The sequence below is a fragment of the Trypanosoma brucei genome, chromosome 6 (assembly GCF_000210295.1).
Source record: "Trypanosoma brucei gambiense DAL972 chromosome 6, complete sequence".
Taxonomy (NCBI): Eukaryota; Euglenozoa; class Kinetoplastea; order Trypanosomatida; family Trypanosomatidae; genus Trypanosoma; species Trypanosoma brucei.
In genome coordinates, this window is record NC_026739.1 from 608,213 (window position 1) to 629,856 (window position 21,644).

Genomic DNA, 21,644 nt, shown 5'->3' on the forward strand with positions numbered 1-21,644 from the left:
CGAATGGTTTTATTCCTCTAATTTTTTAATGTTTTTTGTTTACATATGTTCTCTCCTTTCCTTTCTTTGTTATTTTTCTCTTTTCTTCTCGTTGTTGCTTTTATTACTCAAGTTCTTTGGTATACTATTTTTGTTGCCGAGTAAAAATATCATTTGATATATATATATTGGGAAGTGAAAAGCTTTATCTGGCCAAGTTGTTGAGAATATTTCACTACGGGAGGGGATATAATTTAAACCGTATGTCAGCACGAAACAAAATGGGACTTGAGCAGGCCGGAAGTGCCGTGCCGAGTTCCACATCAGGGTATGTTTCCACCAGCCGACATTCAAAAACTTCGGAAAGTTGCAGATCCGGTGACCGGCAAGTAGTGCGTGGAATGGATTCCGTACGTTCGTTTTTTTCCAGAAACTGTAAACCAGCGGAGGTGAACAAACCGTCGAGTTGCCGGAGAAGGGCGTTGCAGACGTCACTTCCGGTGGAAGGGGGTAACACTACACGAGGGGAAATAGTTGCGAAGTCATTAGACTCTTGGATTACGAAGAGACCAGCGAGCGCTTCCGCATCGCATGAAGTACCAGCGAAGGTTCCAGATAAGAGAAGATTTATACGGCTGTCGGAGTCGTCGCTTTCCTCCATCATGACTGATCAAAGTTTAGTCACGCAACCACTTCTCGATACACCAGAAGGGTATGATCACACTGCAGGGTTAAGGGTGGAAAGTGAATCGGGGGATTTGGTGTCGGCGTGTACTCAACGTCCGGTTAAAAACAGTCACTGTGTTTCCCCTTCCCTTCGCTGTTCCAGCGTCGGGGAACCCCATTTATCCATCTCGAAACAACTGACAGATGACAAATGCCGTATCGGTAAGCACAATGGATCAACAAAATATATGAATAATGTCGTTTCGTCTTTGCCCATCTCCATTTATTCCTCACCGGAAACATTCAGTTGCAGTAACGAAGCCACTCAGCAATCGAATGGGAAGGAGGGAAAGGTGAAGGCGGAGAAGAGGCCTCGGCCGCAAATGTCACCGGGGCAACACACATCAATGTGCAGTGCGGATCAAAACCAGATGGCGGTGTCGAACGATAGGGAAATGGATGAGCGAGAGCGATTAGGAACTGAGCCTTCTAACAAACTAGAGCTGCCTCGGGGAGTGCTGGGAATCGAAGGAATTTTGTCGTTTGAAGAGAATCCGGCACTTGCAAGGGCTGATTTTAATGTTGGCTTGCGTGTGTTGGTGCAGCGGGAAGGAGAGTGGCTTTTTGCCACTGTCGTGTCGCGGGAGGAAAATGGTTACGTGGATGTTTGTCTGGAGGGTAACGGAACCACGATTCGGTCGACAACGAGTAACCTCCGAGTAGATGAAGCGAAAACTGGCAGCAGTACAGAAAGGAAGATAAGCAGCGGGAAAGACGAGAAGTGTGCTCCGTTAGTGTCGTCTCCGAAACAAACCAATTTGGAAGTGATTGGGATGAGTGAGGCGACTTCTCCCAACCTGACAGCACCGGAAAAGACACAAACAGGGCCTTGTGAAGAAGTAAGTAGTAAGCGGGTACATCCCTCGGTAATTTTGATGTATGTTTCTCCCACGGTAGGAGAACGTCTAGGTAAAGATGTGCTACATGTGCTACGAAATTTAACGAAATCGGGGACAACACTTGTGGATTCACCCCAAAAGCTGCAGGGAGCATCGCAAAGGATAATGTCAGCAAAAGAACAATATGGAGTTCCACAGCAGTGCGGAAAACATTTGTGGGGTATTTGCTTCGTTCTTGTTTCTGGTACCGCCGAGCATTATGCAAGGGAGGTTAGAATTATTGATGAAGCGCATGCTGTTGGTATATCTGCAGTATCTCTAAAGTGGTTGGAGCGATTACACAATGAAGGTTCATGGAATGCATCTAGTGTGTCGCTGCCGTATCCGGAGGAGTTGATGGATCAGAATGACGGAGGCGTCTTTCGATGTTCGCTACTGCGTGAGGCTGAGCGAACTCTGCGTCAACATTTGGTGTACATCCCCATAGCTGACCCCGATATAGAAAATCTCATAGAGCTTAGTGGTGGAAAGGTGACGAGAACACTTCCGCCGAATAAGCAGAACTGTCCAGGGCCTTCAGATCCTCACTGGATATATGTCAAAGACGGGAATCAAAATCCACTTCGTACAAGTCATCCAAGCATCAAAACACTTAGTCTCGAAAGGTTACGAAAGCGCATACACAGTTATTTCGCGACTCTTCCATCATCGTTCAGTGGCCAGGATGATTGTACGTGCTTCGACGTTAAGGCTGATGGTACGCTGGTGGATAAGTGCATGAAGACGCAAGATGATGAAAATACCGCGTCTGATGGCGAAACAGCAGCTTCAAAAATGGGCGGGGAAGAGCATGATTTCACATTATTTGCTCGACCGTGCGACTACCCGACCCGCGAAGAGCCTGGGATATTTCCAGGAGAAGACTATTACTTTCGTCTTCCACGTGGGGACGACCGGGAGGGCCAAATAAATCAAGCGTTCCCCGTGGCAATGGGTCGCGTTTTGAATGTTAACGGATCCAGTGCCCATGGTCGCACAGTGACCATGCAGCTTTACCGCATTACCCGTGTGTACCATGTGCAAGACCCACAAACGGGAAGTATCACCAGCCGTCAGTGTGTCTGCTTGGGACCCGAAACCGTGAGCGTCATGGAGTCTGATCTCATATTCGACACAGGTCCCCTTGTTTTCCCCCTGGAAGCCATGCAACACCTTTACATTTTGGAACAGCAGCAGGACTGCCGCGATGGGGCGTCCGCCGGGCCACCTGCATCTCCTTGGAACTCGCAGTTTTCAACGATGGCACCGCGTCCCACTCAGTTCCGCCACCGATATTCATAACTGAGTGCACCTCATGGATCCTTTGTCACTTCTTTCACGTGGGAGACGCCGCACCAAGGTACGAATCTATTACGACTTTTTTGCTTTGAGGTACCGTGGGGATTTTAAGGGCCAGGGGCAATGCGCTACTTGTAGTTGATGCAGTAGGCTATGCCACATGGAGATGGTATGGTTGTGAATTTGAGGACTGTTGCTATTGACACCGTTTAACTTCTGTATTATCGGTTGATTCGGTGTTTTTTTTTCTGTTTTTATTTTTATTATTGTTTAATAATCACTTTGTATTATGGTCCAGTACCCAGTCAATGGGGGGCAGTGATATAGTAAATTTGTTAACAAACGGTACTCCTAGTCCGACAAGTTAGTGATTTTTTTTTGCTTTTTATAACCCTCTTCTTTATGATCCCTTGGATCCCTTCTTATTTTCAGTGTGCTTAACGTGCTTGCTTTTTTTGGTTTATTTATGCAGCCGTAGCTCCTGACGTGTGGACAAGTTTATTTTCCCACTGTGGGTGATCGAGTTAAGTTGCCTGCTTACCTCTATTTGTGTGCCAGTCCTTTGTCTCAAACAAATGTACGCAGTAATCTAAGAAGTGTCGGTTTCCCCTCTCCTTTTTTTTTTTTGGAACCAAGTGTACTGTTCCGCCTCTTGGCATTGATACTTTTAGATGGCACTGTCATTTACCGATCCGCTAGTAGAACTACAGTCCGTTTCATTCCAATATCCACCACATAATCTCACGGCGACACAAGGGGTCGTGGCCCAAGGAAGGATTTATGATATAACTTTTCAACTTAATAGCGGCGATCGGGTACTGGTAGTTGGACACAATGGAAGTGGGAAATCAACACTTCTTTCTGTTGTTGGTGGACGTCGTAAGGCAGCACAAGGTAAGGTTACGGTTCTTGGTACTGATGCATTTGAAGACACAAGAGTTCAACAACATGTCTCTCTTATCGCGGACCCATGGTCGCCAGAAGCTTTTTTTGGCACAACTGTCGACAAACTGGCTTCTCCTGCCCAACAACAGGAGCGCAAAGAACGCATTGCCAGAATTCTACACCTTTCGTTGCAACGGTCTGTAGAGCATATGAGTACTGGGGAAAAGCGTCGGGTACAAATTCTACACGGCATGCTTGGGAAGAGTGCGGTGTATTTGCTTGATGAATGTAGCACTGATGTCGATGTCGCGGAGAGGAAAGCGGTGCTTGATCTGATACAAGCGGAGTGTATTGCAGAAAGCAGCTGCTGCATGTATGCCACTCATATCTTTGATGGTGTTGGTGATTGGGCGACGCATATTATGCTTATGCGTAACGGCACCATCGTTGAATTCAAGAAAATATCTGAGGTCACAGAACCACTAGAGTCTTTCACGTATAAATTTTTATCGAGGTCGCATGAAAAGCCGCTGAGTTTAACATCGCTTCCAGGTGTCGAAGGCGAAACGAACGGAGCGAGCAATATGGCCAAGGCGGAAGAAGCCAAGGTCTATAACTCTGCTGCTTCGATTGAGACAAAAGAAGCCGTTATTGTTTGTGAGGGTCTTAAGTTCAGGGATTTGTTTGATGGCCTTTCATTTAAAGTCTACCGCGGGGAGCGAATGTTGTTGTGTGGTTGCAATGGTGTTGGCAAAAGCACACTGCTCAATATGATGGGTGGTTCACAGTACTTTAACAATAGCGATGGGGCACTTCGAATCTTCGGTAAGGTCTGCTTTGAGGATATGTCACTAAATGCTTCCATCGCATTAGCTGGAAACTGGTGGGCATCTGCTCCCCCATGTGAAGTTTATGTGCGGGAAATGGTTGACCTTAATACGCCGCGTGCAAAGCATCTGTGCGAGCTGCTTGCTGTCAATTTAAATTGGGACGTGCGTTACCTTTCTGCTGGTGAGCTAAAACGGGTGCAGTTGCTTCTTCGCCTCCAGGAAGAGCGACCTATCGTTCTGCTTGATGAAGCAACATCCAACCTTGACCTCGATATGCGCCACGCCCTGCTGTCATTTCTGTACAGTGAAAGTGTCAATCGCGGCGTTACAGTAATTTATGTCACGCACATCTTCGGTGGGCTTCAGGAATGGCCAACAGTTGTTATGATGTTGGACCGCAGTTGCCGTGGACTACATGCCACATGGGGAAGGAGCGGCGGTAACGTTGATAAATGTGGCGTCAGTATGGACCGCATTGTAGAGGAGCTTATAATGCTGAAATCAAAAGAGCACGTGACGTAATCGTGTGATGACAGTAGCGTAACAACAGGAAGTAACATAATCCCTCACATGTGGTTACCGCTCACTATGTTTGTGGGTTCTTCTTTACATTTCTTTAACGGCATCATCTTTTCGGTTACCGACCGCGGTTTTGTTCTTCTTACATTTCCTATGTTAATGTGACTGTGCTCGAACACTTTCGATGTGGCTTTATCATAAAATAACTATCTCTTTCTTTTTTTTTTTTTGCGTGGTATCACGACTTAGATTAATATTTCCTTATTGCCTACCTTCTTCATCTTATGGAGTTGTTTAATGCCATAGTGGTTCGCTGTCGTACCACATAAGATTTGACCCCTTTCTTTTTTTCCTTTGTGCTTGCTGTTCAAAAAGGACCTTAGGCTGCAGATATAAACTCAGAGATTATTTATATATTTTGTGATTCTGAGCAACTGCGAATGACTCACAGGACGGCAGAAACGGGAGGCAAACCCAAACATCCACTGAGATCTTCAAATGGTGGTTACCTCTGTTCGCCCTTCACTTTGCAGCCTGCGTTTGAGACCATGGCAGAGAAGTACACGGTACGCGATGGAAAAGGCAGCAGCGGCCGCCTCAATTCCGCGAGGGAGGTTGATGATGATGGTGGGCCTGGTCGCCCATGGATGCGTGCTGGAGTAGGCGCCAAAACAATGAGTGCAAAGGAGCGCCGCCAACAGCAGCAGGAGGCGGAGCGTATTTATGGTCCCAGCTCTTATATCGCTGATGGAGAGGATGAACTTCTTAACTCTTCAGGTAAAACAAGTAGTGCACCTGTGTTTGCTATAAGCTCGTGGGAGAAGGCTGCGTTGCAGAGTGTTATTCCGCGAGGAATGCGGCAGAGAAATGGTAAACAAGGAGAGAGAAATAATAGCGATTCGGCTGTCCTAACAAAAGAAGTTGACGAAGATGAGAGAGTCCTAAAGGGAGCGGAGCAACAGTCTTCATTGATAGCTGAAAAGAAGAGAAGAAGCGATGAGAAGGATATTTTACCGGCGAGGGTTCGCCGTCGTAAAGAGTCAGCTGGAAGTGAGTGTCACGACGGTTGCAACGGGAGCTCAGCAAATGTTTTGGCTCTGCAGGCGAAGAAGCCAATGAATAAACTCCAAATGCTAGATCAGATGCGAGACGCCGCTCTATTTGGAAAGAAAAAGAAGGGTCTTCTAACTGGGCAGTTAGCATGAGGACCTTTTGGTTACGTTAAAACCTTTGTCTTCCTAATTAATTGTATTTCCCCTTTTACTTGTACTTGTTCCCACCTTGTGGATTACTTTAGCGGAATTTTTTCCCCTACCTCTGTTCCTATTCTTTTTTCATTTTTTATATAGTGAGTAGTGACGGTTGAATGTGCGGAGGAAAGAAGCTCTTTTCAATAATTAAATGATAAGGTTGAGCGCACATATAGCATAGTTTTGTGTTTATACGAGCTTACGCATGCAAAATTGTTTAATGTTATTCCGTGTTTATATTTTCTGTTTCGGGAAGACTGTTGATATCGTTGGAAGATACTGCCATCGGAAGTACTGAATTATCAAAGGTGCGCAACGGCTTAGGTAAACAGTACTTACTCTGACTGAAAGATACATGCTTTTACTGTTGAGAAGGGGAGGCATATCAACTTTTCATTTATGTCGCGTTGTGTACGGTGGGAGCAGGTAAGAAAGTAAGAATTGAGAACAGTTGTGTATAAGTGTGTGTGTGTGTGTGTATAAATAAATAAATAAATAAATAAATAAATAAATAAATATATATATATATGTCTGTGTTACGTGTCTACATGGAAAAGTTGAAGTTTCGGGAGAGATGCAAGTGGTGTGCACCAGAGTAACTAATGGTGCTGCATTGGGATGCCGGTGGAAAAGGGATGTTTCGTTTGCGGAACCGGTGTGGCGGTGTTGAAAAATGACACGGTAAGTATCGTTTTTTTTTCCCCCTCAGTAAATATCATGATTGGTTGAACCTTAATGAGATAGTTGGAGGTGCTTATCTATTACGTGAAGTTGCTGTTGGACAACCAATTTTGTTGAACCTCCTTTTATTTGTATTTTCCTAAAGTACCTTCCCGGTTCATTGCGATTGTTTATGGTGTACTTGAACTACTATTCCCCATTAACTACCTTTTTTGTATTTGTCCATTTTCATCTTTTTTGGATTAACTGGTGCTCATTTTTTTTTCTTTTTTTTTTCTTAACACCAACGTTACGTACTCATAGGTCCACAAAAATTTTATTATTCATTTTCCGCACTATCAAGTCGTGGAATCAGTTACTGTAGATGCTCCAACGCGGTTTGGAAGCGGTGCTGCGCCAGTTTACAGCTGTTGATGAACGAGGTGCAGACAACACAAAGAACAAAGTGAGTGTTGAGTGTTTGCAGGCACGCAGCAGTGAGGTTCGTAACTGTGAGAGTACAACAGATACAGCAGAAAAGAAGTCAAAGGCGCATCACGAGGAGGAATCCAGATATGACGAGGAATTCGTGCGAGATATATTGTCACGTGACCCCGTCCCCATTGATGAACTGCGCGGTTTAAGTCGAAGTGGTTGTCCCGCTGGTTTTCGTTACGAGGTGTGGTGTTACTTGACTGGGCACCTTCAACCATCGAGCCTGAACCGTGCTGCAGTTCTTGCGCGTAAGCGACAGGAATATGTGGGATACATGCAAAGCAGTTACGGGTCTACTGACTGGGATGCTGCTTTTGCAGCAGTGGGAGATTCGGTAGGTAATGCGCCTGGCGGGGAATCTGGCAGTGGTGGTTCATCTCTCTGGCCTTCCTTTCGCAGTGGGGCTTCCGGTTTCGGTTCTTCTTCCTTGAACACTCCCAGTGACTCGGAGCTTTCAATATTGAAACAAATTCGAAAGGATATTCCGCGTATGGCAGCTGGTTTGGCATTTCTTAGCAACAGGCGAGTAATGTTGTCTGTGGAACGCTGCTTGTACGTATGGGCACTACGTCATCCCGCCTGCGGTTATGTGCAAGGAATGGATGATTTTACAATTCCGTTTATTAGTGTTGTACTGGCAAATAGGGTTTGTAGGACAAAGACAGTGGCAGATCTCTACACACTTGATCCCGAGGAGGTGGGTGCGCTACTTTCTGTGGAGGTGATTAGTGACGAGGAATGGGTGAGTACCATTGAAGCGGATACATACTGGATGGTTTCCTACTTCCTAAGCGCTATTCAAGAGAACTTTACGTACGACCAGCGCGGTTTGCATAGCATGGTGGAGAAACTGGAAGCTGTTGTTCGAGCAGTAAATGTGAAACTTTATAACCACCTCAGGAATGATCTGCAAATTGACTTTAAGCAGTTTTCATTTAGATGGATGAATTGTCTACTTTTGCGTGAGCTTAATGCTACACAAGTACTACGCTTGTGGGATGCATATCTCGCTGATGAGGAAAAGGATTGGTGCACCACTCATGTTTACACATGCGCCGCATTTCTGCAATGGTGGTCAGCTGCGCTTCTACAGGAAAATGATTATTGCGTTGCAATAAAGTTTTTGCAAAATCTTCCTTCCAATGAACTGAGTGACCGCGATATCAGCGCAATTGTTTCGCAGGGAATAGTCATGCAAAAATTGTACAATAGCGCCCTTGCACATCTCGCGCAGTAGCAGATGAGTTGATTGTTTTAAAAATAAAAATAAAACAAAGCGAGGGATTTGGAAAGAGGAATGCTGAATTTACTGCTCTTGATGAAATGAAATGAAATGAAACTGGGTGATTGAGTGTAAAATGGCGAAAGGAAAGGGGGGACGAGGGGAATTTATATAGTGTTGTAACCTTTTCAATGCAATGCATTCAAGTAAGATGTTGGGTTTCCAACGACTACGACGATGCGAAAACCAGTAGATGAGGTGCATGAAATAGAAAAATTAATGAACCAACTTTTTTTTTTTCCTTCTCTCCTCTCCTCTCTCCTCTCTTGTTTCTTTTTTTTTTTTTTGCTTTGCTGTTACCCTTATTTGAGGTATTTTCTTTTGATATCTTTTTGATTTTCCTTTCGTCCCTTTAATTTTATCCAGTTATTCCGAACTTGCGCATCGTTTTGCTTCATTTCACTTAACCGTACTTTTTCCATCTACTTTTGTGGATGCATTTCTTTTTTTTTTTGTTATTGTTGCAGTTCCACCACATCTCCGTCTCCCATTTCATCTATGTTTTTTTTTCATTTTTTTTTCCTACCTTTTAACCCCGTCTGGTATTACACTCCAGATGCTACTATGCTCCATTGGTCATTATGATATATTGGCCCTTGTTGTTGCTACAGTTGCCGTTGTTTCTGTTTTTATTCATTATGACCGGCAGCATCATCGAGTTTATGAAATGCAAATGTATCTTATGTGCTTTTACTCTTTGTTTGTTAGCGGTTCAGGTGCTTGTTCAAATACAAAAAAAAATAAATAAGGAAAAATATATCTTTTATTCTATCAAGGGAAATTTGTCGTTCTCTTGAAGGTGTTTACGTCTGTTGCTCACATAAAAAGTTTTATGACTTGCTGTCGGAAGGTGAAGGTCTTTGATTCAGTGGTCCTGTCCTGTCGTGTTTTTTTTTTTTTGCTTATCGTTGTTGCAACTGCTTATTCGTACTTTGTGGCGGTCAACGCGGTAAGGCGATCTGAAACCTCTTCAAAAGAAAAGGTAAAAGAAGGGGAAGATGTTAAGGGAAAGGGGGAAAGTTTTCCGCACGCACGTTTGTGATGTAATGTTTTATTTATTAATTTTTCTTTGTTATATATTTCCTCCTCTCTTTCTTTTTACTTCTTTGTGTTGGCACGACAGTGTGAGGATGATAATAACACCATTAGAGTTAACAATAATACGACTTTTGGGGTGCCTCTCCGATGTGTGTAATAATATTCATTCTTCATAATGTGCGTCAAATATGCTTTAGTGATATGTTGCTTTTCTATTTATACTTTTATTTCTCTTTACAATTGGACACACACACACACACAATAATATAACCGAATTCCGTTACATTCCACAGTATAAGTGGTGACGGGGAGAGGTGGTGCAGCTGTGCTACACTTCGCTTGAGTGGATCTTTAAGAGTAATATAGTAATAATAAGTAATAAAGTAATTTAACTTTTTTTAAAATAAAAACAAAGGATAGGGAAAGAGTGACAGGAAATTTTTTTGTGAAATTCACAGTTTAGGTACCGAAGGGGGAGGAAGGGATGGTCAAACTTGACGTCTCACTCCTTCGCTTTCTTGAAAATGAGGATTTTCGAGTGCTTACGGCGCTTGAAATGACTATGCGAAATCATGATGTGGCTCCTACTGCACTCATTGAGCGAATTGCGCAACTTCCACACGGCGGGTGCCGCAAACGACTACAGAACCTTCTTAAACACAAAATGATTCACCACGAAAACACCATGTATGACGGGTTTGCCATGAAGTACACCGCATACGATTATTTGGCGCTTAGCACGTTGAGCAAACGTGGCACTGTTGCGGGTGTAGGCCACCGCATTGGTTGTGGGAAGGAATCTGATATTATCCTCGTTCAAGACGAAGCGGGTCGTGAGTGTGTGCTGAAGCTTCAACGCCTCGGCCGCTGTAGTTTTCGTACTGTCAGTCGTAACCGCGATTATAAAAATGGACGGCGTCGGCATGGTGAGAGTTGGTTTTATCTTTCACGTCTAGCGGCAGAGAAGGAGTATGCATTCATGCGAACTCTTTATGACGAAGGTTTCCCAGTGCCTAAACCAATTGATCAAAACAGACATGCTCTGCTAATGGAGTTAGTGGGCGGAACGACCCTTAACAACATTAACGTTTTGGGTGATGCCGAGTTGGTATATCGTCGTTGTCTCGATCTGATGGTAAAGCTTGCTGAGCATGGCCTTATCCATGGTGATTTTAACGAGTTTAACCTTATGGTAACCGAAGAATTACGAGTGATTGTTATAGACTTCCCGCAGATGGTGTCGACCAATCATCCCAACGCTAGTGATTTGTTTGATCGGGACGTTCATAATCTTGCCAATTTTTTTCATCGTCGTTTTAAAGTAAAAACGTTGTTTTACCCGACGCTTGAGAACGACGTTATTCGTAAAGGAGATTTGGATCGTGTGGTGTTTGCAAGCGGATGCTTCAGCAGGAAACAGCAAAGTGAACTCGAACGACTACTGGAGGCCCAACAGGTAATTGAAGCCGATGAAACCGAGAGTGAAAGCGGTGGCGAAGAGGACAATACAGAGGAGAAACGCGTAAAAGAACCGGTGGAAGTGGAAGGAAATGATTCTGCTGAAAGGGATGCAGGTGCAAAAATTTCTTATGCAGACCTCGAAGTTGTATGTGATGAGGTAAAAACAGGAGAGGATGATGGTGAAGTAGGGAATGAAGAATCCGATAGCGATGCGCGCTCCATTGACAGTGCAATAAATGTGGCTGCTCAACAGCGTCGGCAGCAGCACTTGAATCCGAACTACCTCCCAGATGGTACTCTTAATGAATCGCACGTACGGTCGGAAGTTAGACGTCGCATTCGTCGAAAAGATAATCAACAGTTCGACAAGGGTCTCCACCGTAACGTGCAGAAAGGACGTCAAAAGCAGAAAATACGTAGGAAACTGAAGCATGCGGAAAATGAAGGACTCTTTGACTAATATTTGTTAGGGGATGGAAGGCATTTTTGTTTTTGGTTCCGTTAGGGAAACAACTATTTGTTCCCTTTTCCTCATCCCTTTTTTTTTGTCTTCTGTCGACGCTGAGTCATACGCACACCCCACTGGAACTCAAAACGGTTAAAAGGTAAAATTAAACGGAAGTACGGTTGAACCTCTGGCACGCAGAGGAGAAAGGTGTGAGCAAGTATGTGATAGTACAAAGGAGTGTGCGGATGAAGGGGAATGCAAGTAAATAATTTAATTTATTTACGGACGTGTATTATGGGTATTTCCGTAACTTGTGGTAGTAACGAAGAAAGTTAACATCTTTTTACCTATTGCTTCACATCACTTCACACCTGAATTAAAAAAAAAAAACTGCTTGTATTCAGGAGTGTGGGTGCTCTTTCTACACATTCCTAATACTTCCCACTTTCTCAGACTGTTCCACATCTTGGAGTTTTGTACTTCATCCTTTTCTTCCTCTCTTCGATATATATATTTAAAAAATTGTTTTGACTTGTAGTTATTTCGGCGATAACGTTTCTAGATCTATAAAATAGCACTACACCTTTTTAGATTACAGTTTACATACACACACACACACCTACCTTTTTTTTTACGTTTTTAATTATTTATATATTTTTTGGTTGGTTGATTTGAGTTTTCTTTTGTGCACGCAATCGCACGACGGAAGAAAACGTAAAAGCAAAACCGACTCTTTCATAAAACAAAAAAAAAACAAAAAATAATAACATTTTTTTTTCACTAGAAAACAGACCAAATCAGATACAAGGATAAAGAAAAGAGAGGGGGGAACGAAGAAGCAAGGGAACAGCTACAGTAAAGAAAGACACTCTCGTTCGCAGTTGCAAGTGAGGAGCCATATATAAAAATACTTTCTATAAATTAAAGCCGGAAGCAAGGAAAGAAGTGAAAGAAAAATAGCAATAGCAATAGCAAGAACACACAGAGACGCTACAAGTTTGTTTTTTTCCAATAGAAATGTCCCACTTTCAGCCTTCGCCGTGTTTCAATACTTTTTCTTCGTTTCTGCAGGAAATCACAAACATCGGCAGCAGCGGCATAGACACGGAGAATAAGGAGAACATCCCACCGGGATCTTTTGGTCGGTTGAATGACGGTAAGGGAGGTTGCCGACGTAATAGCAGTCATACCTGCTTTCGTAAGCAGCAACAACACCAGGAACAGCATCAGCAGCAACAGTTTCATAATATTCCCCGAGTGAATGATTGTTGCACGCCTATGAAAGAGGTTGCATATCAGCAACAACAATGCCATACAGGACTAACACCAGGAAATAAATATATGATGAACTCGGCAAACAGAGATTACCCCGTAGGCATGAATGGAATTGATTTCCTGCTTTTAGATGAGAGTGACGTCTTTGACGGAAGGGACAACGGCTTCTTCACTCCAAATGTGAAGCGTCAAGGGGGAGTAACGGGCAACCACGGAAAGGTCTCGGAACTGTTTCACGAAAGCATGGAAGCACCTAGGCTAGCACGTAACCTAAATGATAGCATAGAGGGGGTTCCGCTTGTTGGCAACGTGCTGCAAGAGAGTGATGACGAGGATTGCCTTGATAGCTACCGCCCGACCGAAATGTCCTCGACGCAAATATTTAATCCACGGTTGCAGGGTCAAGAATCTCGGCACTGCCCGCAAGATCACTGCTCATATCAGAAGCAGGTGCATCAACAACCAAGTGATCGATCACATTTACTCGGTTCTGCCTGGTGCGAAACCGCTCCGCGTTCGAAACCCCAACCTGAGCGCAATCACACCGCCACGCGCGTTACTCACGGTACCACACCATTGGTTGCAGTTGCTGGTAGGCGGGTACCCGTTGACAAACTACACCTTCTGCTTGGGGCTACTGCGCAGGATGGAGTGGATGGGCAATCTGGTGCGCGAGATGCTGTGAATACTGCGCCCCTTGTTCCTTCTTCCCGTCCTACACCTTCCGCTGCTCAAACATTTAAAGTTATTCCACTTGCGCGTCCCTCGGAACCGTCAGTATCGCCCTCACCGCTTGCAACAACGCCCCAGAATACTGTTGCTGGACCCACAACACGTCGTCTTGCATCGTCGTCATTCCATAAGGAAATGGTTGTTATTGATTTCGGTAAAGGAAACATCATGCGGTTCAAACCTAACCCCGCTTTTCCACCTCCAGTACCGGGAAAGCGATACCTTGTTGCGGTACGCGCTAGCCGTAGTCCATACGATAATGTCGCATATAAGGATGCCGGATTGTGCTCTTATGTGCTTCGTCACCCAGCAGATGGTAGTGGAGCTAATGGAACAAGTGCAACAGCAAACATAACCATTACCAAATCATCGGGCGATGTGGAGCGCGGTATCTTCGATGGCAGCATTATTCGTTGCATGGACACCCCGGGGGATGCGGTGCAGCTGCAACTTCTTGCCGTAGAGCGTGAGGCCGCTATTGTGGAATGCCGAAAACACTTCAAGTTCCTCAACCTTCCCTTTGAGCTTGTGGACGTGCACTACACGTTTGATAGGACGATTTGTGTTGTGTATTACAACATACATCGCCAGGAGGGAACAAGTGGTCACCCCAACGTGTCACGTCTCGTGAGGACGCTTCAATTCAGACTCAAGTGCAAAGTACATTTAAAGGCGGACTTTTGCAGTGACTAATGTGCGGCGTCACTTCTTTTGCAGTTACGCATATTGGGAGGGAGAGGGAGAGAGAAGGTTTCAATGACTGCAAAAGTCCGTTAGTTTATAATTATTGTTGGTGGTGGTGGCTTTTTTTTTTGTTGTTGTTGTTGGTATTGTTGATGTTGCTTTTATTTTGGTTTGATAAATTTTTTTTTTTCTTTGAACGTCATAAACAGTACCCAGGACGGAGGAAGTAAATGCTTAGAAGGGAAATGAAAATAGATAACAATGAAGTGGAAGAGGCAATAACGAAATGAAAAATTGACGTTGAAGAAGATTCTAAAAAAAAAAAAAAGGAAAAAAGGGGAAATGAAGGAGGTAAAATGTGAAAGAAAGAAGGAAGGACATTAAAATAAAAAAAAATAGCAGCGGCTCTGAAACTCACGATTTTGAAGTCGTTTTACCCTTGTGGAATGCACACACACACAGAAAATATTCCAGCAGGAACTCTGAGAGTTGTGAGAGGAATATGTTTATATTTGTTTATTTGTTTTTTTTTTTGGGGGGGGGAGGGGGGTTGGAGGCAGAAGAAAGGATGGAAGTTCTAAAATTGTTCTTCTCTTCTCTCTTGTACTTCCTCAATATATACATATGACTATCAGATTCTCACATGCATATTAATGGAAGTTGTGAACACATTAGAAATTTAGCTTCATACTTCTTTATGCGCATTTTTTTTTTTGGGGGGGGGAGGGGCGTTGTTGTTTTATTGGCGTGCACTGTAATAATTTAAATATAATCCAGTTACCGAAATGACAACCACTTTTTCTCCTTCTTTTCTGCTATTAGTTTGGTTCATCTTGGGTACACTTTTTTTTTGTCCTGTTTTACTTATTTACTTTTTACTATTTCCGCTCTTCTTTTTTTTTCTTAATCATTTCTCCTTGCTGCCATTTTGTTTGGACTTACCCGTCTGTCCATATTTATATTATTTATATATTTGTTTGTATTTGTACTTTTTAAAAAAAAATTTAAATGTTTTTTCTCCCTGTGCAGCAGCATCTTTCCCTTTTATGATTTTTTTTTCTTCATTCTCTCTTTTTTTTTAATTTTTACCTGTTTGTGGTTGTTATAATTAACCATTAACGCCATAGAGCCGTCGCGGCGCTCATGAGATCTTTCGTTTTTTCTCCCTTTTTGTTTAAATGAAGTTTGTGGAGAACTTTTTAAAAAAAAATGTAGGGGATTTGAGCACCGCGGCAGGCCAAATAAAAAGGAGGGAAAAGACAAAAAAAAAAGAAAAAACATAGAATTGTAATATTAAAAGAGTGACGGCGAGCCATGAATAAACAATAATAACTAAAAAGAAGGAGATGATTTTTTTTTTATTTAGAAAAAAAAAATGAAAACAAAAAAGATAAAACAAAACTTCTTTTTTACGACCAGCGGATACGAGGATTAATGCAAGTGAAGAAGGAAAGAGAAAGAAAATTGGGGAAAGAAGGTAAAATTACAAAGAAAGGGAAAAGGAAAGGGAAGATAGAAGAAGAAAAGAGAAGAAATGTGCTACAGCAAACATAAACAACCCTCCAGGTAATTCGAAATTTATATGCATATTTGTCTTTTCTTTAAGTTTTTCTTCATAAATTATTATTATTATTATTATTATTTTTTCATACACGAAGAGGAATTGTAATTGTTCTTATAGAGGGAAGACAACGCCACCACTTCCATGAAACTTAAGAAAAGATAAAAACAAGTAGCAATTTTTTTTTTCTCTTTTCAAATTCTTCTTCCCACATTTTTTCTCCCTATATTCTTATTTTCTTTACACTGTTTTTTTGAGGGAACTCGTAACTTGTCGCTGTGTTTAGTTGTTTTCATTTGTTTCGTTTTGTATTAAAAGTTGTTGATTTTTTTTTGTTTACTCTTCTCCTCTTGAAATTAGTGATGTTGTTATTTTTGATAGCCCCGTCTTTTTTTTTTGTTTTTTTTTGTTTTGTGTCTTTTTTTTTTTTCCTCCTCTTTCGTGTTTCAGTTTTGTATGACAACTCGCTCACATTCGCTGCGCCGCTCTTCAGAGAAACCTCTAGTGGTGGCATGTGCAATGTTAATGCCGAAGAAAATAATATATAAATAATATATATATATATATATATTATTTATATATTTGTATATGTAAAAGGAAAATTAAATATGTGAGATAAAACCAAAGATGAAAGACGAGGTGAAATTAAACAGGACAGAAGAAAAAAGAAAAAAAAGTGTCATCGTCGTGATCACAAGAATCATCTTTGATTAATAAGTAAGTAAGCAAGTGCGTGTTAATTAAATTAAATTTTGTAATTAATATATAACAAGAAAATGAAAAGAGAATACTTGAGAGATGCCACTTCATTAGATTTCACACCATTTTTTATTTTTATTTTCATTAGATTTTTTTTTCATTTTAGATGCAAATGTGGAGAAAAGCGGAAGGAGTCGTACTGCCGAGTTGAAGGTTTTTTGTAGTACCTTTTTTCTTGTTTCGTTTTTATTTGAAAGTGAATTTGTGGTTCTTTCCTCTTATGCTCTTGTGCTCATTTACAAATCTTGTTACGGTATAATTTTTTTTTTTTTAAAAAAGAAAGTGAAAAAAAAGCAAACGGAGCAAATCAAATTGACGAATGAAAGAACGAATAAATGACAACGAAGAGAAGAAAAAATAAAAAGGAAATTGGTGAACATATGATAAAAACAACTAAAAACGGGGGGGGGGCGAAAAGCAAAAGAAAAAACACGTCAACATAGACAAAAATACATAGGCAAACATATACGTCGATATTATATAAATATAAATATATTTATTTATTTATAGTATTGATGGTTGTATGTTTGTGTGCGTTGAAAGGGAGTGAGCGCCGATAAACTCCCTTTCGTGCGCCTTTTTGTTGTTGTTGTTTTTTTTTCCACATGTTTGTGTTTTCGTTCTCTCACAGTTCTGTTTTACCTATTACTCGTTATCAGTTCACTCCGTTAGATGTTATACCGCTTATTTATTAATATAAATTTATTTCCCTTGCATTTCCCTCATACCTCATTTCTTTTTGTCTTTTGAGCTCGGTCGCATGTGTGAGTTTTTTTTTTTTCAGCAACTCAATGGATGAAAAGTGAGGAAGAAAAGGCAAAAAAAAACATATATATATATATATATATATATTTATTTATTTATTTATTTATTTATTTATTTATTTATTTATATGTTTAATTTGTGTATGTTTTTTTTTCCCCCTCTTCTGCTTGGGGGTATGTGAGGGAATTTCACCTTCCTGTTTCTGCAGGAAGTAAACCGCATTTAGATAAATTAAAAAGAAGGAAGAATAAATGTTTGAATCGATGAATGAACGAAAGAGTGAAGAAATGGAGAAGTTATGGATACGGAACAACACTGCGCATAGAAATTTTTTCAATAAAGAAAAACTTTTCCACCTCCCCACCCCTTTCCATCATTTACTTCTTCTTTACTTTTTCTTCTTCAACGAAATTTGTTAAATGTGTTATTGTTGCTATTATAACTATTGCTATTATTATCATTGTTGCTATTATTATTATTGTTGTCGTTATTATTATTTTTTTTTTCGTTTGACCGCTCATTTATTATTGTTGAGGTATTTCCACCTTATGTGAGCGAACGGCTTTGATAAAGTGGTGAAAGTGCCAAGAACTGTAATATAAGTTTTATTATGACAGTATTGATAATAATGATGACAACAACAATAATAATAATAATAATAATTTATATGATAGTTATAACAGCAATAATTTGTAACAACAGTTACAATATTGACAAATAAGTTGATTTCTTCCATGGGACACACACACACACACACACTTCTGTTTTTTTTTTCATTTATTTATACACTGAAGAGACTGGTGGTATGAAAAAAAAAAACTGGAAGGAATGAAGAAGGAGATAAAAGAAAAAGAAGAATTTAACTGGAAAAGGGGTTTAGATAATAACAGTGAAAGTTCCACCTCCATAAACGCACCCACTTCCTTTTCGTATTTGTACGTTTCCTCCTCCCTCTCATTTTTTTGTTTTAAATGTTGTCGTCGGTTCTTTTCTTCTTCTTTTTTTTTTCTCCCCCTTTTTTTTTCTCCCTCCTATTCTCTTTCTTGTTTTGTTTTTGTATACTTCAACTTAAGCAAAGTAAACGAAAAGAAACATTTCTTCATTTTTACTTTCTCGTGAGTCGTCTTTTTTTTCTTTCTTTTGTGTTGTTTTATTCGAAACCTTTCTTCCTTCAATTCCAATGATTTCCTCACTTTAAAAGTGAAAGAAAAAAAAAAAAGAGGAAAACGTTACCAAATTAAGCATGATCAAAACAAAAAAAAAAGAAAAGATAACAAATATATAAACGTATACGTATACGTTGAACTCATGCCTGCGTAAAGAAGAAAAGGAGGAGGAAGAAAGGGGAGAATAACTAAAGGGAAAAGAAAATAAGAAAAGAAAATAATAAATGGGGTGGAAAAAAAATTAAAAAGAGACACATGCAGTTGAAGGAAACAGAGAAATGTGAGCTGGAAAAAAAAAAGGAATCAAGAGAGAAAGAGAGAGGAAAAAAAAAGAATATGTAACGACCGTATAGAAGCACCGTGACGATGAAGATGATGACAATAATAATACACATCTTTGTCCCCCTACCACCCATACAAAACACTTTAAAACTTTTGCCAGAATTTTTTTACTTTTGTTTTTTTTTTCTTACATTCATTTATCTATTCTGCAGAGAAGAATCTAACTATTTATTGAGTAGATGAATAAATTATAAGAAAAATGACAGAAATGATGGGAAGAAATTCGTTTAAAAAAATTGGCGATTGTTTTTGTGTTTGTCTATTTACTTCTTTTTTCGTTATGTTGGTGGCGTTTTTGGTGCATTTTTTTTTGTTTCATATAAATATGTTTTTTCTTTTTTTGGTTACTGTCGTTGTTATTGTTGCAAAGGGTGTCGCGTGAGTTAGTATATATATATATATATATATATATATTTCTTAGGGGTTCTCAATGTGCGCGCCTCGTATAAAGTATAACGTAAAGTTGAAAAAAAAAAACTTAAACGTAACCAATAAATGTTGACATATATGCATATATATATATATATATATTAGCTTTACGCTAACGTGCTTCGCTTCTTGTTCCCTTGTCCATAAAGAAATATCTATATATTTATCGTTTTGTTTATTCTGTTTCCCCAACTCTTCCTCTTAGTGTTTTTACAAACATGTGATACGCGATGCCTGCTTCTCTTCTTTTTTCTTTTCTTTTTTTTTCTTTGCTGTCACACTCTTTTTTTTTTGAACAATAAATTTAAAATATGTAAAATGAGGTAAATAGTGTAACTCGACGTTGTTTACTTCAAAGCGCTGCAGTTATTTGTCTCAATAGTTTTTTTTTCTTTGATTTGATTATAACATATATATATACATATATAAATATTCGGCTTATTGCGTCCGTGCTAAATCTGCATTTGGCTCAAGTGACGAAAATTACTGTTGCATAAATTTGCGAGTACTACAATTACCGCGAAATAAATAGAAGATATTTTAACCTATAGGTTATAAGGAGGAGTAGTATTTGAAGAGGAAATTACGCAAAGAGGTAACATATAAAAAAAAGAAGAGAGGGAAGAAAAGAAAGTAGAAAGCAGCCTGCTATCATCAGTGAATACGTAAGTAACAAACTGAAAAACAAAAAAAAACACAAAAGGAAAGAGTTGGAATTGAAGTGTATATTTCATTTGTTCAAATGCAACAGCGTTCCATCAGTCCTGGTCGTGGTCGCGTGGTACCGAGAGGACAATTAACGCGGTCAGCGAGGGGCAGTACAATTTCATGCAGCAGCCCTCAGAGACCGCAAGCAGTTGTGAATGAATTACACCGCCGTGATGGAACAAATCCCACTACTGACCGGGGCCGCCAAATTGCTGAAGAGGTGGATGAACTAATGAATGAAGTGTATGGAGGAACGGCCCATCAACCACCTCCCGAATCTCTGCAGCGGCATGCGGAGGGCGGCAACCTCTTGGCTCGCTATAAGACATCCATCCTTGCTTCTGCTTTACCAACTTCATGGCAGCGAGGACCTTCAGACCCCGCAGGTTTGTGCTTTGATGCCAGTGACCGTAACTTGTTGTGTATGGATGTTTATGAAAAGAAGGGTCTTTGTGTCGTGGGTTCCGCGGATCATGGACTCAAGGTATTTGACCTCGCCACTGGAGCAGAAAAGCGAAATCTGTACACAAAAAAGTACGGTCACACCGAGTGGGTAACGTGTTGCAAATTTCTACCAGACAGCGGCAAGATTCTTTCGGGTGGGATGGATAGTAAACTCTGTTTATGGGAGGCTTCCGGTCCCGCTCGTTGTACTGATTTAACTGGTCATACTGGAAGCATCAGCCAGGTGGAAGTGTGTGGCAATAACGGATTTGCTCTGAGCAGTAGCTATGATCGGACGCTGCGACTGTGGGATTGTGGAGCTGGTGGGCGGTGTATTGCAACGTTTGCCGGTCACAAAGCCCCTGTGATGATGTTTTCGTGGTGCGGGACGCAATTACTTTCAGGTGATCGACAAGGGACTGCTAAAATGTGGGATGTGGAGAGCGGCGAGTGCCTTGCGACAATGGCCACGAAGCGTGGGCAAATAGGTTCGCTATGGCATACACTTCACACGAGTGTGGGATTACTTTCTGCTATTGGGGATCAGGGTGGGGTTTTAACCGTCATGGATTTCCCCCGTACCGGCAGTCGGCCCATATTCCAAGGTGAGCTTCACCCGGGTGGTGTAATAAGCAGCATTCGCTCGGTAGATGAAACTCCATATTTGATTACTGCCGGAGCGGATAAGGTCATCCTCACGCTCGATCCGCGTGCTGGTTTTGCAGTGGTTCATAACTTCACTGATCACCGTGATTTCATTTACTCGATGGAGACATTTGGTCCGTTGGTATTATCTGGTGGTGGAAATGGTTGGTTGCTGGTACATAATGTGTTGGATGGTAAATGTTGCTATGGGCTGGGCGCTAATGGAGCAGCTGTGCGTGAAATACGTACAACATCGGAGTATCTGGTGGCGGCAGGGGATGATGGCAAAGCTATGGTTTATAGTTTTAACTGAGTGTATAGCATCGCTCTCATATACGGTTCCTTGTTTTTCCTCTTATCTGCATGAATACGTCGGCTCTCATA

At 41.1% G+C, this 21,644-nt stretch overlaps 7 protein-coding genes across 7 annotated transcripts; all 7 read left to right on the forward strand.

The window, feature by feature from the left end:
- Positions 1-380: 380 nt before the first annotated feature.
- TbgDal_VI2570 (hypothetical protein, conserved) lies at positions 381-2,885 on the forward strand (the record flags this gene model as incomplete). The annotated part of the gene is made up of 1 exon (XM_011775762.1): positions 381-2,885. The coding sequence occupies one exon, from the start codon at positions 381-383 to the stop codon at positions 2,883-2,885; it is 2,505 nt and encodes an 834-aa protein (XP_011774064.1).
- A 668-nt stretch (positions 2,886-3,553) lies between these two features.
- Positions 3,554-5,119, forward strand: TbgDal_VI2580 (ABC transporter, putative; the record flags this gene model as incomplete). Its single annotated transcript, XM_011775763.1, has 1 exon — positions 3,554-5,119. One exon carries the CDS (start codon positions 3,554-3,556, stop codon positions 5,117-5,119), a length of 1,566 nt encoding a protein of 521 aa, XP_011774065.1.
- A 437-nt stretch (positions 5,120-5,556) lies between these two features.
- Positions 5,557-6,321, forward strand: TbgDal_VI2590 (hypothetical protein, conserved; the record flags this gene model as incomplete). The annotated part of the gene is made up of 1 exon (XM_011775764.1): positions 5,557-6,321. The coding sequence occupies one exon, from the start codon at positions 5,557-5,559 to the stop codon at positions 6,319-6,321; it is 765 nt and encodes a 254-aa protein (XP_011774066.1).
- Positions 6,322-7,411: 1,090 nt separating this feature from the next.
- Positions 7,412-8,758, forward strand: TbgDal_VI2600 (GTPase activating protein, conserved, putative; the record flags this gene model as incomplete). Its single annotated transcript, XM_011775765.1, has 1 exon — positions 7,412-8,758. One exon carries the CDS (start codon positions 7,412-7,414, stop codon positions 8,756-8,758), a length of 1,347 nt encoding a protein of 448 aa, XP_011774067.1.
- A 1,567-nt stretch (positions 8,759-10,325) lies between these two features.
- On the forward strand, positions 10,326-11,762 carry TbgDal_VI2610 (hypothetical protein, conserved; the record flags this gene model as incomplete). The annotated part of the gene is made up of 1 exon (XM_011775766.1): positions 10,326-11,762. One exon carries the CDS (start codon positions 10,326-10,328, stop codon positions 11,760-11,762), a length of 1,437 nt encoding a protein of 478 aa, XP_011774068.1.
- Positions 11,763-12,767: 1,005 nt separating this feature from the next.
- TbgDal_VI2620 (ESAG8-associated protein, putative) lies at positions 12,768-14,450 on the forward strand (the record flags this gene model as incomplete). Its single annotated transcript, XM_011775767.1, has 1 exon — positions 12,768-14,450. The coding sequence occupies one exon, from the start codon at positions 12,768-12,770 to the stop codon at positions 14,448-14,450; it is 1,683 nt and encodes a 560-aa protein (XP_011774069.1).
- Positions 14,451-20,205: 5,755 nt separating this feature from the next.
- On the forward strand, positions 20,206-21,573 carry TbgDal_VI2630 (hypothetical protein, conserved; the record flags this gene model as incomplete). Its single annotated transcript, XM_011775768.1, has 1 exon — positions 20,206-21,573. One exon carries the CDS (start codon positions 20,206-20,208, stop codon positions 21,571-21,573), a length of 1,368 nt encoding a protein of 455 aa, XP_011774070.1.
- Between the last annotated feature and the right edge of the window lie 71 nt (positions 21,574-21,644).